This window comes from Brassica napus, chromosome C5, assembly GCF_020379485.1.
Source record: "Brassica napus cultivar Da-Ae chromosome C5, Da-Ae, whole genome shotgun sequence".
Lineage (NCBI taxonomy): Eukaryota > Viridiplantae > Streptophyta > Magnoliopsida > Brassicales > Brassicaceae > Brassica > Brassica napus.
Window position 1 is genome coordinate 10,705,072 of NC_063448.1, and position 19,079 is coordinate 10,724,150.

General features: G+C 33.1%; 2 protein-coding genes across 2 annotated transcripts; one reads left to right on the forward strand and one right to left on the reverse strand.

Moving 5' to 3' along the window:
* Positions 1-92: 92 nt before the first annotated feature.
* LOC106397006 (E3 ubiquitin-protein ligase RNF185) lies at positions 93-1,714 on the reverse strand. Its single transcript, XM_013837530.3, has 2 exons — positions 1,546-1,714; positions 93-958 (listed from the first exon to the last, which is right to left on the reverse strand). Exon 2 carries the CDS (start codon positions 923-925, stop codon positions 242-244), a length of 684 nt encoding a protein of 227 aa, XP_013692984.1. The 5' UTR covers positions 926-958; positions 1,546-1,714; the 3' UTR covers positions 93-241.
* Positions 1,715-17,151: 15,437 nt separating this feature from the next.
* LOC106397568 (pathogenesis-related protein 5) lies at positions 17,152-18,313 on the forward strand. Its single transcript, XM_013838171.3, has 2 exons — positions 17,152-17,284; positions 17,458-18,313. The coding sequence occupies exons 1-2, from the start codon at positions 17,230-17,232 to the stop codon at positions 18,141-18,143; spliced, it is 741 nt and encodes a 246-aa protein (XP_013693625.1). The 5' UTR covers positions 17,152-17,229; the 3' UTR covers positions 18,144-18,313.
* The last annotated feature ends 766 nt before the right edge of the window (positions 18,314-19,079 follow it).

Below are 19,079 nucleotides of genomic sequence, written 5' to 3' on the forward strand. Positions count from 1 at the left end.
AAAAGCCCACCAATAATTCAATACAAGCCTACACCATGACATAATGGTAAATTATGATCCGATTTTAACATTATAAGAATATAAACACACAGTAAGAGAAGCCAGGAGGTATTATTAACATATGAACAATTTTGCTAAGCACAAGATTACAAATTAAATCATAGCACAATTTTCCCGGGTTTTATATAATCCGATCTCAAATAAACAACTGAAAGCAAAGCTGTCTAATCGATTTTCCTCACTAGCTTAAGATGAGGGAAAACACAACGACCATAAAAACAAAGCAAAGCAATGCCTTCAAGTGATAGTCTTGTTGTCCTTGTCGCCCCGTGTACCGTTGATAACTATGCATATGCGAGTGTCCTCCATGGAAAGGGTTCGAAAACCCGTGAGGGAAACTACCAGAAGCAGTAGCAGCAGCTCCGTACATAGCTGCATCAGGGAACCCATGGAAATGGAGGTTGAACAACGAAGGTATCAAACCACCAAACGCTGCCGGTAACGTAACGTTCCCGAACCGAGCGCTCGCCACCGGAGCTGCAAAACCTCCCATGAACCCTCCAAAACCGTGATGACCAAACCCATGGTTTGGCTCGGGAGGTTGCGCTGTTTCGGGTCTCTGTCCCGATGGACGGTTCGGCACTTGGATTCCAGGAATGGACTTGGACCTAGGATCGGTAGATGATTTGCCTCTACCGTACAAAGGAACCAGTCTGTCTTCTTGGATCACGGCTTTGCAAACGGGACATTCACTTGAGGTTGAGTGGAGATGGAGCCATTTGTATAGGCAAGGCCAGCAGAACAAGTGACCACAGAGAGTCACAATAGGGTCTTGAGCCAAGTCTAAGCAGATGTTACATTCAAAGTTACTCGAATCATCGCTGTTTGTATTGTTGCCGCTAGAACAAGAAGGTACATCAGACATGATTCACCGGACAAACCTCTGATTCTCTAACTCCTACAATAACATTAATCTCATAATAATTTGAGTTAAGTTAAAACAAACATAGAGAATTAATAAAAGACTACTACTTTATTTAACTAATCAACAATTCGCATCAGAGAAAGATTGTATACGATTTCATTTTTTGTTACTGAATAACTCAAATTTACTTTGTTCAATATATATATTTTTACACTAAACCTAACGATTTGTTTTTCGAAAGTTATGTATATTGTATATTGATTTTGTAACATCAATTTAAATCACTAAAATGACTTGCCCAAAATAAAAACACAATTCTCATGGATTCAGTAATCAATTAATTGCTGGATCGTTAAAGCTTCATAGGGATTCAATAAACCTCCAGATCTCTCTCTTAAACCACTAAAACCTCCGGTTTTATATTCCGGCGATTATAATAACCAAACTAATACCGGAATCAAACCAAACCAAGCAAATCACTAAGCATAAACACGAAATTCAAGAACTAAGACATGAACAAAACGAGAACTGCTTGAAAGCCCTTTCACAAAAGAAAAAAAAAACAAAACGAGAACTGGAACAATCTGAAACGAAGTAATGATCAGAATATATATACGTACCGATTGATTAAAGAGTTCGATCACGGCGATGAAGGGATCGAAGACTGATCGCAATCCCGCGAGGAGCAAAGTTCGCTTAAGGGCTAAGATTGGCCGGAGACAGGGAGGGGACCAACCATGGAAAAATCTTTCGACAATTATTTAACTGACCTGTTTTTTAATCTATTTTGTCGTCTTCTAATTTTTACTTAAATTGGCGTGTCGTAGTGGTCCCCAGATACACGTGAACACATGTGTACACGTGACTTTGAACTAGTGGTTATTTGAAGTCAACTATGTCTTGTTGATCGTTGGCTAGGTAGGTCTATAACGATCTAGTTTTTTTTTTACGCCGATTTATTAGAATATTAGACCATAATAAACGGCACTCCTTAGCATAGCATAGCTCTTAAAAGGTGTTAATTAAATTCTCTATTTTTTGTTTATCTTTTTCAGTTGAATTTATGAAATATCCTAAAATGAATAAAATTGCCTAATTTATTACTTGTCTTTTCAGTTACATTAATGAAATATGCTTAAATGAATTTAAACTTCATATCTTATTGTTTGTCTTTTTGAGTTACTTTAATGAAATATCCTTAAATAAATTTGGACATAATGTCATTTAATCAACAAAAAAAACTCATGAATTATCATTACGTGCATAATTTTAATAATGAGATTTTGAAAAACGTGCATCATTAAAATATTACTTAAAACATACATCACTAATATATAACATGCATCAATAAAACTAGAATTTGACTTACACAATTACACGGATATTATTTTCAATTGATTAAATTAAAAAATATTTATTTATTCAAAAAATATTTAAGAATGGCTATGTTTTTAAAAATTATATGGTATTATTTGCTCATAACTCATTTGTCATTTGCTAAATTGTTAGAAATAAAATTTTTAACATAATATAACCCAGTTGTCATTTGCTAAATTTATGGTTTTTATTTATATTTTTTATTATTTAATTATAATATTTTTATTCTATATTTGAAAGAGAAATGAATTTTCTTTCAAACAATATTTTTGTAAATGTATTTTTTTAAAAATAATCAATTTAAATTGTTATTATCATTGAATATAATTATTTTGACATAATTTGAGTTTTCGTTTACATCAAAACTTATCATATTTTAGGATAATTTAATTTAAAATGTAATTTTCATATTTTTCAAACAAATTTTAAAAATACTTTTTAAATATTTTGTTATAATTTTTTAAAAAAATATTGAGTTGCATTTCAAATAAAAAGGTAAAGATATTAAAAATATTCTAATTAAAATATATAAAATTTAATATAGTCTTACAAAATAAAAAAAAATTACACATAAAAAAATCATGATTTTTGTTAACTGGGCGGATCATTATTTATATGATATCGCAAACGAAAGAAAAAATTATGTTTTTACAATTATCTAATTAAGTATGTATACTCATTTTTTTTATATTTTTTATATAATATCACACATTCGTAAAAAAATAGATAGTTTAAGATGCAAAAAAAAAAAAATTTACTTAATGAATATAATATGAATGAATTTTACAAATACATCATTTAATAAAATAAATAATTAAAAACTGAAAATTCATATCTGCGCTGGCGCGCGGGTCAGGATCTAGTTTTTATTGAAATTCAGCTCTTCCTTCTCTTCCACAAGAGGCGAGTCTGCTTTGGTTCTGGTACTGTTCGCGGACCCCACTGACACGTAGCGGCCCGCAAATGGTTCTTTTTTAATTTTTTTAAAAAAAATAAAAAAATAAGAACCCCCTTAACCCCTCCCCCCCCACCGTTAATCATGCTCTTACAATTATGATATGAGAAAGATTACATAGACGATTCGACAACCGACAATACTACCTGCCTTATGAGGACCTACGTCTAACTACATCACCTGAGCCGTCCTATGAAGATCTACGTCTGACCAGATTTACTTGCACTATGTTGAAGATCCCTTGTAAGTTTTTCTTCCGTAGTCTGCATAATTGTTTAATAAATCGCTTCATCCGGGACTTGAAACCTGGATTTCTTGTAATCTGCAAGAAATTGCATAGTCTGGGATTCGAACCCCAGATTTGGGTGTAGAAGCACCTTAACCAATAGGCTACGATGCTTCCACGTAACGATCTAGTCTAATCTGTTAAAACTGAAATACAAAATTTAATTAATCCTTAATTTTCCCTAATAATTACAAGTTTATGTTACTGGCTTTTAATCCCATTATTTAATTCAATTAAAAACTTCACCTAAATGACGTGTTTCAATACCAAATATATATCGGTTTATGTTGGTCTGCAAAATTAAATCTGATTTATGCAAAATCAATAGACTATTATTATACACCAATTGTATAAAGCATGCGATTATCAAACAACTTTTTCATCTAAGTATTTTTTTTCATGTATACCACTAAATCAGTTACACGTTTTGGTTACAATTATGTATTTTTTTCCAGTTTTCTTCGAAATATGTACAAAACATTATTGGTATTAAGTTGGACCTTGAAAATAACTTTCCTGATCATATATGAAAACAAGACCAAGAGAAAGACGCATAAATATAAGGTCGTGAATGGTGACCAAGGAACGAAGAAGAACCATATATTCTTTAATATTCCTTAAATTTTTTACCATTCATGAGAAATAGGGTTTCATTTTCATTCTTCTTCATTCCTTTGTTTGTAAAGAATTATAGAACAAATCAATTCCTTATTAATTTCGATAAAAAATCATTATTCTTCATCATTCATAAAATTTTATTCATACTCATTCTTTTCCTATTTGTTCCTATTGTTTTTACGATGGTTACCAGTCACGCCCTAAGATTATACATCAAAGACGTTTGTATAAAATGCAAAATATATTTAAAATACTGCATTTGGTTAGTTAGTTTCAAAAGATATTTTTGCTAAACAAAATCAAAACTAATAATTTCGTATATTCCTAAAATCAATAACATTCCAAAAAAAGTTCCTATTTAATTAAAAAATATTTCGTATATTCCTATAATATTAATTTTAAAAAATCATTTCCTATTTTAAAGCAATCATTATAACTAAAACGTTAGCAATCTTACCAACATAATTTGCATATTCTGTTTTCAAGACTTGAATGTTTAGCTTATCTAAAAAAGGATATTCTATTTGTGATAAAAAAAAAGAATGTATATTAAATAATCCATAACATTATTATTGTTTATATATTATAATCTGAATATGACTGTTTGGATTTCAATTGGTTTAATCAATACAGTGTTATAAAAATAATGAATACAACTACAACACATTACACCATATAAACAATAAGAATGTTATGTGTAGGCATGTCATTTAAAACAAATATGTAGTTTGGTAAATGTTTTTTTATTAACGTAATTTTATCTATTCTATTAAAAATGAAGAACCAAATAATATTTGCCTATAGTGTTTTATTTTACAAATTTTCATTTAATTTTAATAAATTCTAACTATTTCATTTATTGTCTTTTCTAAAAAATTCAACATCATGTACTACAAAAAAACAAAACATAACTTACGAGTGTTTCATTATATCTTTTACATTTATTTTCTCACTCAAAAACCTTATTAATTAGTTTTACTATAATATTTTGACAGGATTTATTTACATATTATCCATAATAATTCGACATGTTTGAACTTAATTGTTCTATTTGTGACAAGAATTCAAAATGGTAACAAAGAGTTTATTTATTTATTTTGTTTACATAATCAGTCAGCATTTACATTCGGTGCTCATTTAGGTACGAGTTGTTTCTTTCGGATATCAGATTTTTTGGATTTTGGAATTAAGATCAATTCGGATATAAAATTTTGGGTGGGTTTCGTCGGATCCTCTCAAAATATTAACATCCGCACGGGCGTGCGTATCAATCTTTAGTTAAAGGTTATTTCTGAGGTCATGTATCTACCAGTTAGTGTATTATTACCGTCGCACGAGGCGGCTTGAAGGCTTTTTAAATTCAATTTTTAACCGCGTCGCACGAGGCGGCTTAAAGGCTTTTTAAATTCAATTTTTAACCGCGTTGGTTTGACTTTTTACTATCCTGAACTTCAAGTGCAAATTTTCTGATCAGTGATCATTATTACTCTGGTTCGACCTTGTAAGGTATTATCCTATACTGTATTCTACAGCTTATATCGATTGTATACATGTAAATGGAGTTGTATAGGAGTACACGAGTCTGTATAGAGTATAAATACTATCACTTGTACATTGTAGTTGAATTAATGAGAATGAGTTTATTTTACTCATATTGGCCATCTCTTGACAATTGCCCTTGAGTGACGTCGGTGAGGTTGTGATCCTATTCGAAAACCAGAGAATCTCCCACGTGAAACTTTTTATTCTCACGGAACCTAGAACCTATAGGTAAAATTTGTACTGGCTAACATCAAATCCATAGAAGCACTACAAAACTAATCCTTAGAAAAGCTTCATCTCTATGTTGGACAAGTTCCATTGGTAAAAGTGCTGATGGACTAACTTTTTTTTTTTTAATCGGGGATTCATTTGAATTGTGAAAAAAGCGTGTTGCATTATTTAGAAACAAGAGGTGATAAATTTTCTGATTGGGTCGGTGAAGGAAGTGTCACATGACCCCTCCCCCCCCCCCCCCCCCCCCCCCCCCCACCAAAAAATAAATAAATCTTGGCCTTATTTTCCTGGATGACATGTGAGATACGAAACACATGTCGCAGCGCTCTTTTTACTGCTTCAAGAGATCTATCTTTCCAAGTGCTTTCTGTTCTTGACATGCTCCAGACTCCAGTGTATCCATAGTATGTTTTGTACCTTAAACCTTATGTGAATAGGTGCAGCCGTGCAGGTGATGACAAAGGTAGTGCTATAACAAGCTTTGAGCCTCTCTTTTTTAGCAATCTTTGGTTAGAAAAGTGGTGAAGAACCTAAGACTTAAAACCAGACAATCCTTCTAGTTGCCTTTGATCCCTTAATCCATTAATTTCTCTGTGTTTTGATCTAAGCTATTTTTACTATTACTTAGAAATAAAAGATCCTATGAATGAGAATACGTAATTTTTTTTTATTTTTTGACTAATGAATTAGGATACTTTTCAAATCTGTAAGCAACTAGTAGTACTAACTAATTTAATACCGAGACTCAGCAGTGAGAGGTCTTCTAGAATTTCGGAAAGTTTATTTAAGGGTTACGTAATAAACACGGCACTAATCAATCAATGATCATAAATTATTTTGCCTACACTTTTTGCAAGTTTCCTAGGCATTCATATGTGTATCCGGGGAATTTATGGGATAGTCTGTAGCATGCTAAAATTCTTCTTACCCGTCTTGGAACGAATTTAATGTAGTTAAAACAGTATACAGTATACAGTATACAGTAAAAAAAAAAAAACAGTATACAGTATATGTATAATTTTGTAGAGAAGGTAATTAAAAGGGTAAGAAGTTAAAAAAGTTATCTTTTCAACTATTAAATCTTCCTTTACCTTGAATGGTTTTTTTTCCACACTTTACCTTGAATGGTTAAGTAGAATTATGTAAGTACAAATATAATGTCAGAATCATGTAACCTATCACGTATTACAAGCCCATATATTAGTGTATTTCTTTCTTATTATTCATAAATAAATAAATAGGAAAATTGCCAGGGAAAAATGCAAAACAAGATTTTCTTTTAAAGACAAGTCAATTCATTTAACGAAAGAGAGACTTCTTGTACAAGAGAATTCTACTCGAAAAAGTTGTCCACACATTTATATAAAATTGGAAAAATTGTTTTTTAAACAAAAAAAAAGGGTAACTATGTCCCATTAGACTAATCTCATATACTTTATATCATATTAGGCTAATTATTTTTAAAATGATAATAATGTCTCTTAATTTCAATTATGTTATAAATCATAGAGTTAATTGCCATTAACCAGGCCCGGACCGAGACCGGCCCAATGCCTAGAAGATGGAGAGATGGCCGAAGCCTAGAGAGAGGAGAGAGATAGCCGACTTTAGGAGAGAGAAAGGCGTCCACAAAGCTTGGAGAAAAGAAAACCCTTTCCTTTTCATAATAGATGTAATCTTTCAATTATTATGTATTAGTATTTTTCCTAATCCTAGTGAGTTTAGTTTTTGGATACTTTCCATTTATCTTCATCTTGTAATCCTTATATAAAGGAACCCCCTTGATCATTAATAAAGACACAGAAATATTCAGTCTCTAAACACTCTAATTACAACACGTTATCAGCATGATAGACTCCAAAACCCTGAGACAAAACCTAACATAAAATCCGTCACACATAAACCCTAATCCAGGCGCAACTTAAAATCGATCTATCTCTAAAACTCTGAGGAACCAGACGACGAGCCACATATCAAATTGAAGCTCTTGATGCGACGAATCCATCAGCGCAAACCGTTTGTCGATACGATCTCAGACGCGCCTACACTCGCAGAAACAATACGCGGCGCCGTCTTGGTCTTTTGGAACCCTAATCCCGAAGAACCCTAAATTGTTCTTACTTGCGTTCCGGCTTGCAAACTCCGATCAAGCTCAACTCCGATCAAGTTCAGCTTTAGACGTTCCCTGTCCGTGATCAATGTCCTCAGCCTCAGCTCAGCTTGCGTCCAGCTTAGACCAAATCTCCGACCAGACGCAACCGTCCACGAGAAGAAACAAGCTCGCGATAGCTCTTGGCAACGCGACCCCGACTGCACGCGTTCGTCTCAGCCTCACCTCGCGACCCCGACTGCACACATTCATCTCAGCCTCATCTCGCGACCCCGACTGCAAGCGTCCGTCTCGACTCGAGACCCGATAGGAAGTAGACAGCTCGCGTCTGCGTCACAGCTCGCATCCGAGGTTCATCCGTTCATCTTGGAGGTCCGGTTTCTGCAATCTGCAAAACAAAGGTAATTCTAATTCTGAGAACATGAATCGAACCTGGTTATTTTGTAAAGATTGAAACCCTAAAAGATAATCTCTAAAACTAAAAGCCATAGGTTAAATAGATCAATCCCCTATGAGTAAATCGAAGCTCTATAAGTTCGATCTAAAACCTAAAAACGAGATTGATCCATTGATCAATTAAAATCAGAACCTTAAAGGTTTTTGAATCTCAAATCAAATCCCCTTGATCAAAGATCAAAGTTTTCAAAATCCCCTAAAACCCTAATTTGGGAAAATCGATTTTAATTTTGATTTGAAACTTGAGTGTTTGATTGATCGCGTAGAGCTATGATTAGGATTGTTTTAAAACTTGAATCTGAATCTTGTTTAAACTGAACCCTAATCTCGAATTTTAAAATTTCTAAAGGCCTTGAAACCTTAAATCTCTCATTACTTAAAGCTTGAAAGATTGATTTAAAGAATTTACATATTGAATGAGAGTTAGGTTGCTAGATTATTTAATTCTAAAACCTAATAGATATGCAAATAAGAAATAGGATTGAATGCATCTAGATCCCGTTTTATATATGGTCGTGTGGCCTAATACATTGTTCATACTTGCGGCCTTGTGCCCTTGATTGATTAAAAGTTGTGTGGCTTAGTGCATATTCAAGTGGCCGTGTGGCCTAGTATCCGGATGGTTATATAAACCGGATTGCATCATGAACCAATCTTTAGGATTGCTGTATCACACCAAGATGGCCGTGAGGCCTAAGCATCACAATACATGACCGTGTGGTCCAAAGTATCATAGAGAGACTTATGAAATCATATGCACTGATTATTTGAATTGGTTGCAAGAATTCTAAATCAAGAATTGATTGATAATATGATTTCAGATGCCGAGATTTAACCCCATGGATTATGCCATTCTAAATCTCTCTGGAGATAATTATCTAGAATGGGCAATGAACACTTCAGTTACCCTGAAATCAAGAGGACTCGGAAGGAGTATCATTCAGGGTGATTATGCAACTAGAAGTGAAAAGTTGAGAGCCATTACAATAATGCGCCATCACCTCACTAAGGAACTGAGAAATCAGTATCTACATATTGAGAATCCTCGTGACCTTTGGACATAATTAAAGTCCAGATACACTATTGTGTTATTACCAAAGGTCAGACACGATTGGATGAGTCTTAGATACCAAGACTTTAGGTCTGTGGCCGAGTACCATTTTGCTTTGACCAGAATCGTGTACCAACTGAGATTATGTGGAGAAGAGGTAACAGATAATGATTGTCTATTCAAGACATACTCCACATTCCATCCAGAAGATTTGTTGTCAAAACATATCTACATAGAAAGAGGTTCTACCACTTACAATGACCTGAGCTCTTGCCTAACGGTGATTGAGAATGACAAGGTACTAAAGAGGAGCAGTGAGATGAGATATCCTGATACAAATAAAACTAAATAGATCAGGATGAATCCAAGGGAGCCGTGTCCAATATAACTCAAGGAGTGGCCGACATGTCTATTGACTAAGAGGGATCTCGACATTTTATTTTAAAGTCCTTGATTTGTGATTAGCTTTAACCTAATTGTCATTCACGATTTTATATATACAATGGAATTGGTTTTGAATTCATTATCTTGTCTGATCTTACTTGAACATATGAATGTTTTATTTGATAAAGAGTTGCCTAAAGGGCATAAAACCAAGTAAGAAATCATGAATGGATATAGTAAGCATAGTAAAGAAACTATGGCTAAGGCATTGCCTTAAAAGGCATTATACACACCCAAAAGAACGTGTGACCCATTGAAGTTATAATGAATGGTTTCCAAGTAGAAACAATGGGTAAGGAAGGAAACAAGTTCCTTTAAATTTTAAGAAGAAAAACGCCTAAGACCTTGAAAAAAATTGGTCGAGACTATACTTATGATCTCTACTGATCAAAACTATGCTACAGATCAGTATGATAAAGAGGCAAGTGATGTGGTAACCATATTGAGATAACACCAAGAAATTTTACACTATATGGCATGATAGGATTAGCCATCCTAAAGTCTAAACTTGATGCAAAGATTGAAAAGGCACAGAGTTATCCCGTAAAAGATCTCACGTTGTGAAACATGTACACAAAGGGAAACTCATTAGGCTTAATTGTCCCAAGCACCACGACCTTATAGTATGGTCATGAGGGGGAGAGAGGATAAACCCATGATCAATACTACAAGTTCATGTCTGGTCTACGACCATGTTATATGGCTCGGTCATTACTCGGCCATAAAAAACCATTCCTCAGCCGTAGAGGCCATGATACAAACGGCCAAACCGAAGAGGCCATTACTCGGCCGAAGAGACCATGTTATGATCGGTTGCAAAGACCATCACCTATAAACGGCTTGGCCACAAATTGGCCATGACTTGGCTGTATAGTACAGGCTTGGCCGCATACAAGCCATTACCTATAAAAGGTTCGGCCATGAAAGCCATTATCTATAAGAATAGGATTCTAAAGTCTATAAGCTTGGAGACATTATGTTTTACATGTATAGAATGATAATATGCATCAGGCCATATAAGTGAGCATAAATATTCCCATCTCAGATTGAATACGGGTCATAAAACCAGACATACACCATCTTAAGAGATTTTAAATAAATCACCACATACATACATGTGCCGTCTAAGATGGAACCTCAGAAGAGGATTGAGAATATATAAGAATAAGATATTCTCTACGAATTCAAAAGACCGTGAGCCAACACATGGGTGATCAAATAGTGGCCAGGTATGGATTGCATGAAACAAATGAATCCGAATATTAAAGGAGAAAGATTATAAGCTGGATAAAGAATGTTAAAAGTACGAATGGTTTTAACCATCATTGTCTTGGCAAAGATCCTCGGACTATACATTATGATTTAAGACGTCCAAAGAAAGATTATACAAAGCTAGCCAATAAAGAAGCTAATTGAAAGGCCAGACACTGACCCGAAAAGAAAAGAGAAATGACTAACCAGCTTAGCACCAAATGAATATCCTAGAAGAGACATAATCAAGTTGCTATAGAGTCTATACAAGATAGACCAAGTGTTCCATAAGACAAAGGAATCTCGGATAGAAAAATGGTGCATAGAATACAGATCCAAGATTATAAGAGAAACCATACCATACATTAAGAAAAGGCTGCGCAGCTACACATCTAAGGTACCAAACCATGTAGTCTTGGGACGCCAAGCTACTAGGTAATAAAGGTCCTGGATAATAAGATCTCAAATCTATAGATCATGTCTGGAACATAATGGAACCACATGAAAAGTGTCGACACACACACACATTTGTATAAAGATACATAAAGTTATAGCACTTGAACATAAAGAGATAAGCGAGGATCATAAACCCACGAATGAGTACTCATACAGTCATAAAAGATCATTGAGATTAGAAAAGATAAAACGTGGAGGTTCAAAGTATCTAAAAGAGAGATGTGCGTATTGGCCATATACAAAAACGCCATCTGATAAACCAGTGAAATAGATGGATCTTGTGAGATAAAGAAACCGTGAGAGAAGGCACATGATCACGAGGTCTAAGAGTGCTCATGTCTTCCTACTTAACAGCATTAGATTATAGCTTGTTACACAAGGTACTCACAGAGATCAAAGGAATAGATTATAAGGAGATAAACTCCTATGTGGAGGATGCTGCTACAGATTTTCGAAATTGAAAATGGTCTGGTCATAAGAAAGAATTTAGATACAAATGATGTAGTAAGCATCATATAGATCACTGGATAAGATGAAAGAACAGCTTCGTTCCTAAGTTGATTCATGGACTTAAACATAAAGCAGCTGCATATAGTATGTAAAAGAAATTGATCACGCATGATCATTATCTTGGAGTTGTATAAAAGACAATCTAATACAGTCTATATATTTGAAATTCCTTGTGATTATACTAAACCTAAAAGAGGTTAGTAGGCATAGAATAAATCTATGTGGGTGTCCGACCAAAAGCGTCCGGCCCCGGCCCTTCAAATTAAAGATGTCTGACTCTGTCCGTCTATGGGCATCTGACTCTTCAGCAAAGAACGTCTGGCTATCCTACTAGACACGTCCGGCTTTTAAGACTAAAAGGCGTCTAGCCCTTCTTCTTAATCACGGTCTAGTAGAGATAAATGATCAACCGGATACAAATGTATTATAGTCCATAAGCTTGTGAAAACCGAGATTCATGACCTAATAATATATACTTAGCGTGTGATATGATCCACAACAACTAAGGTCTTGAGACGCCATCATTAAGATATGAATGCAAAATGAATATGGCATTACCTAAGGCAAAGAAATCGATGTCCACATCCATGAGAGTGTTCGGCCGCAGAGCCATAATAAGAGATTATAAACTCACAGCAATGATCATTGATCTTGAACACTCATGAGACAAGTAGTGGACATGTATAGACGAGGTCTATGACCCAGACATGGATCGGCCAGATCGAGACATAGGTTCATGATAACAATGTCTAGTACACTGTCCATAAGTACTTGGTTTATCCGACCATCGTAAAGAGTTAAAAGTAGACGATCACGTCTAGACTATGGACACATGCAAACACGATTTGCAAAGACCCAATAGTGATCCCCGAGAACAATATGGTTCACATTATTTAGCACACATGCTTTACCGGGACACTCGATGTCAAGAGACATGAGAAACGACCTAAGAGGTCAAAGTGGTCTAGATTTGGCTTAGTAATGAACTTGGCCGATTACTCCCTTCCTACATATACAGGAAAGATCACGCACCAGATGCGTAGAATGTAGAAACCTACACTGAGGTTCACATCAGGGGGAGTAGTGTGTGTTGTACTCTTTTTCCTTCATCATGGTTTTGTCCCACTGGGTTTTCCTGATAAGGTTTTAATGAGGCAACATGAAGCGTACTACAAATCCTGTATGGTTATGGCATCCAAGGAAGAGTGTTATAAATCATGGAGTGGATTGCCATTAACCAGGCCCGGACCGAGACCGGCCCAATACCTAGAAGATGGAGAGATGGCCGAAGCTTAGAGAGAGGAGAGAGAGAGCCGACTTCAGGAGAGAGAAAGGTGGCCACAAAGCTTGGAGAAAAGGAAACCCTTTCCTTTTCATAGTAGATGTAATCTTTCCATTATTATGTATTAGTAGTTTTCCTAATCCTATTGAGTTTAGTTTTTGGATACTTTCCATTTACCTTCATCTTGTAATCCTTATATAAAGGAACCCCCTTGATCATTAATAAAAACACATAAATATTCAGTCTCTAAACACTCTAATTACAACAAATTATAAATTCGAAATTACAATTAACAAAACATTTGTTAAATATTAAAATATAATAAATAATTAAAGTAATTAAAATAGAAAACATTAAAAATCCTCAAATAAAAAAACCTAAACCTACACTTTATGTCCCACAAATTTTTTATTTTTATTTTTTTCTGAAAAATCATTTTTTCATATATGGAAACTGAATATTTTCAAAACGATTTTTTATTTTTATCTTTTCTGAAATACCCATTTTTCATATATGGAAACTGAATATTTTCAAATATTTTCTTCCCATATTTTTGGAACTGATTATTTTTATCCGTAGAATATAGTAAATCTATAGAGCTCTGTTTCTACAGGTTTTTAGATTTATAGTAATGTGTAGATTTTGATTTCTACAAGTTTTAGATTTACATTAAATCTGTAGAACTCATTTTTTAAAGGTTTTTAGATATATTGTAATGTGTAGATTTTGATTTCAACATGTTTTAGATTTATAGTAATCTGTAGATTCCACATTCTACAGATTTTAGAGCGATTGGTTAAGCGCGGAATGTGTATACTAAATATTTTTAGAGTACTATTATTTACGTAGATCATGTATTCTAAACATAGTAGATTTAATGAAAAAATAGATTTTATTTTCTACTTTGTAGAATGTTAATTTACTTTATGTAGAACATAATTTGAAATTATGATTTAAACATTTTTAAAACTGAAAAATATCAATAAGTTTATATGGGTATTTCATCAGTAATTACTATTTTTTCAAAAAAATTTAGTCCGTAAAACTATTTATTTGATTTATTATCAAAAATATTAAATGACATTAGAGGTAAAAGTGGTACAAAATATGAATTAGCCTAATGAGACATAGTTACCGTTTTTTTTGGAATACGTAATGAATACTAGTATTTGACGTACGTGGAAAATAAAAAACGTAAAATGACAAAAACTGAAAGCGAAATAAACTCGTACAAGAAAATTCAAGTTTGTGTCGTGTGTTTTGGATCTTTGAATTAATACGTGATCAAGATAGTAGAAAAGTTATCACCAATTGAAAGTTGCCATATCTACCAGTTTTCCGTTCACCTCGCATATCCCAAAACATCAGTTAGGAAAAGACACACCGATTAGACCGGATACCAAGAAAATCATAGTTCAAAGGTTTGTTATTGAACATACACCATAACAAAAAGACTATTCAACTATATATTAGTATACTACAGACCGGGGCGTACCTAGGACCTAGGTGATAGATGGGGAAAATGCCACATTCAAAAGTTATATATTTTTCTATTACTGTTACTGAAAATCCAGGAAGTCAAATGGTTTAATCTTGAACCCCTATGGCTATTAATCTTTAGTTAAAAACGTCTTTTAGTATGATGTGTTATATTTGCTAGTTCCGCCCCTGCTTACAGACAAAAAAAAAATTTGTATATTCGTATGTCTTTGTCAAGTCTCCCTAACTTGAGTTACAGAAGTCGTCTATATCGTCTTCTCAATTTATTTTTGATTATGTCCGTTAATAGCTTCACTTGTGGATTTTAACTCTGTATGTACATTGGCCAAACAATTTAACTATGAGGTATTTATTTCAACTTTTTGCATCTTACAATTTGATGCATTTGTTTGTACAAAATAAAATTTGGATTACTAGACCACACACATATATATATATATATATATATATTAATAAAATTCAGTGTTATATATATCTATACTATTAAAGCAGGATCCTATTGTCATAATTACCTTAGGGGCATATTTCTTTCACTAACATTGTATGTTTCATTAAGGGCAATTAAGTAATATTAATAACAAATCTATATTGGGTCATTATTTTTGGATCCAGCCCAAATCAAATCTCTCTTGGACCATTTGGGCCTATTAAAAAATCAGATTCAATTCTCACCTTTTTTTTTCCTTTGGACCATTGAGTCCAAGTTCAAATAATTTTTTTTCAACTATTCTTAATTATTATTTTTTTCTTTTTTCTTAATATAATTTAAGCATTCATAAAAATAATTGAATTTTTTTATTGAAAAGTATAAATCTTTATTAAAAGTATATAATTTTTTAATTAAAATATTAACCCCATAATAAAATTAATTTATCAGAGTTATACCAACTTAATTTATTAAAAAATAAAGTTTAATTTTTTTAACAGAAATAGTCATTTAAAATGAAATATGATAAATAAAGATAAAATTTTTAAGTCTTTTATAAAATAAAACACAAATATATGAAAATGTGACATTTACTAAATATTTGTCAATTGAAAAAAAAAACAAAAATAAATCCGCGCTTTGAAAGCGCGGATCAAAATCTAGTTATCTTAGAACATAAACCTCTCAATGTTAACTACAGTTAAATTTTATATATATTCTGATATAACTTTTAAAGATAGTCGCTAGTTTAATAACCATGATAAAATTTTAAAGTTGGCTAGTGTGTTTCTAGTTTAAAAATATATATTTAAAATAAAATTAAATGCCAAGTAACCAACTACAAAAAAAAATGAGGAAACTTGAATATAATATGTGCTAGCCGGTTTTATGTAGTTTGATTTTTGGTATATCCATATCTTTTATATTCTCTTTTAACTTTTCATATTTTTAATTTGGTTCGAATTCTATTTTTTTATCTCTCGTTTATGTATGGCGAAAGTAACTAGTTGTAACCATATTAAATAGTTGTATTACTTCATAATACTCTTATCATGAATACTCATTTTTCAGTTTGACCCAAAATTTATAATAAACTTGATTCATTTAAATCTTAATTAATTCAAATAGACCCAGATCTCTTAATTTTATAGCGTTCTAAAATCTGGTAATTTTATATTACAACTGAAACGCTATTATATGCAATAAAATTATTTATTATTATATAGAATTCCATAATTATTTACTAATTACAATAAAAACATTTAAAAATTATTTCACATATTTCATTTTAAAATTTAACGAAAATTAGATTATATGTAAAAAACAAATCCTTTTGTTTCAGATTCTAAACCTACAAAAATGAATGATAATGTTGAATTGACAGAGAAAACTATTTCAATCCACCTTTCTTTTTTTTTTTCTGAAAATATACCTTTTATTTTTTCATCAATATTTACAGAAAGACATATCATTGATCTATTTTTACTATAGATATAAAAAAGAAAATGCTATTTAAAAAAATATATATTGAAATAAACTGCACAACTATTATAAAATTAAACTATTTTATAAAACAACAAAAACATTGGAATAATCAATTTGTATTCTGTATATTTTTTATAGGAAAAACCAGTTACAACCAATATCCACGTCAGCCCTTACGAATTTTATAAAAAATATTATTTTGAAAATGATAAAATTCAGTCGGTAGCACACTTGAAGGTTTACTATAAATAGAGGGATCCGTGCCATTAACTTTCATTCATCATAACATACACATTCGATCAATACTTGAGAGATTAAAAATGGCGAATTTCTCTGGTTCACACCTTCTTTTCTTCTCCTTCATCATGGCTACAGGTATACACCACACATACATACATTTCGTTCTCTTCTAACTATTCCAATAAATCATTGTTCTTATTAGATCTCCACAATAGTTTTCACAACGACATTTTATTTCATGCAGAGAAAATGATACAATATAATATATCTAATTTAATCTAACTAACTTCGATTGCTTATTTTGCAAGGGACACTATCCGTTGTCTCCGGCACCGTCTTTACCATCGTGAACAGCTGCAGTTTCAACGTCTGGCCAGGCGTCCTCACTGGAAACGGCGCACAACTCAACGACGGCGGCTTTCTCTTAACCCCTGGAGCTTCCGTCGACTTAACCGCACCCGCGGGATGGTCCGGCCGAATATGGGGCCGAACAGGCTGCAACTTCGATGGCTCAGGCGCCGGAAGATGCCTCACCGGAGACTGCGGTAACAAACTAAAATGCGCGGGCGCAGGAGGAGTTCCACCGGTCACACTCGCCGAATTCACAATCGGCAACGGCGGCGGGCAGGACTTCTACGACGTCAGCCTCGTCGACGGCTACAACGTCCAGGTGGGAATCACGACGCGAGACGGATCAGGCGATTGCCAAAACGTTGGATGCGTTTCGGACCTGAACGGGAGCTGTCCGAACGAACTACGCGTTATGGACGGAGGAAACGTTGTGGCATGTAAGAGCGCTTGCGCGGCGTTTAACAAACCGGAGTATTGTTGCACCGGTGCGTTCGATAAGCCGGAGACTTGTCCGCCGACGGATTACTCGAGGATATTTAAAGCGGCTTGCCCTAAAGCGTATAGCTACGCATACGACGACGCTTCGAGCACTTTTACTTGCACCAATGCTAATTACTCCGTCGTTTTCTGTCCCAAATCATAGATATACACATGCATACATTATCATTATCACACCATAATTATCATTATCATCGAGTATAATTACAGTGGAGTCGCTGGATGTAATAAAGAGCTTTTGCGGAATGTGATAAATTTCGCAGACTGGCATTATAGTGAATAATAAAGATACAGAAAAAAATTTATGAAAAAAAATCCGCGTGATTAGCTATTTTTTTTATGTTGAATGACAGCATAGTACATACTTATATTCAGAACATGAACGATTTTAGTCACCAATAAATAGACGCAAAATATTTTTAATAAATCTTAATTATATTAATTAATAATATGGAATATATTTTCCCTCATACATAATAACAAGAAAAATGCTATTAAAATTCCAAATACAATCGGGTTCGTTATGATATTCTACTCTCTATGTTTCTTAATGTTTAAAGAATTTTTTGATGTTTCAAAATATATGATGTTTTTATATATCTAAATAATTTTTAACTTTATCAAAAACCATGTCATTCATTGTATTTAATAATCTATTTTTAATTGGTTAATTTTTTTTTCATTTATAATTTTAATGTACATGTTAGATTAAAAAACAATTTTCTTAACATTTATGTTACTTTCTTTAATAAGTGTGTTTCAACTTTCAACTAAAATATATTATATCTAGTAACTGAGGGAGTAGTAATTAATTGTTTGATCATTGATGCATAGTTACGCTACTAAATACTTGTTGAATGGTGGAATACAATTTTCTTAGTATTTTGTTTTTTTTTATCCAAACGCACGTGCATTCTAAAAAAGTATTTCACCATGACATCTTATACGTTTATACTCCACTAAAGGACTAGTCAGGCGAAGAAGAAAAGGGAGGCAGATGCTCCCGCTAGAGGGTGAGGTTCTTAGCGGAATATAAGAATCCGTCTTTTAATTTTTTAATTAAAAAAACTAAGAACCGGTT

What these genes read in the sequence shown, in the direction of transcription:
- LOC106397006 (XM_013837530.3), bottom strand. Translation starts at nt 925, where the DNA reads ATGTCTGATGTACCTTCTTGTTCTAGCGGCAACAATACAAACAGCGAT.
- LOC106397568 (XM_013838171.3), top strand. Translation starts at nt 17,230, where the DNA reads ATGGCGAATTTCTCTGGTTCACACCTTCTTTTCTTCTCCTTCATCATG. An exon ending in CTCCTTCATCATGGCTACAG is followed by an intron (nt 17,285 to 17,457) that starts GTATACACCACA and finishes TTATTTTGCAAG; the next exon opens with GGACACTATCCGTTGTCTCC.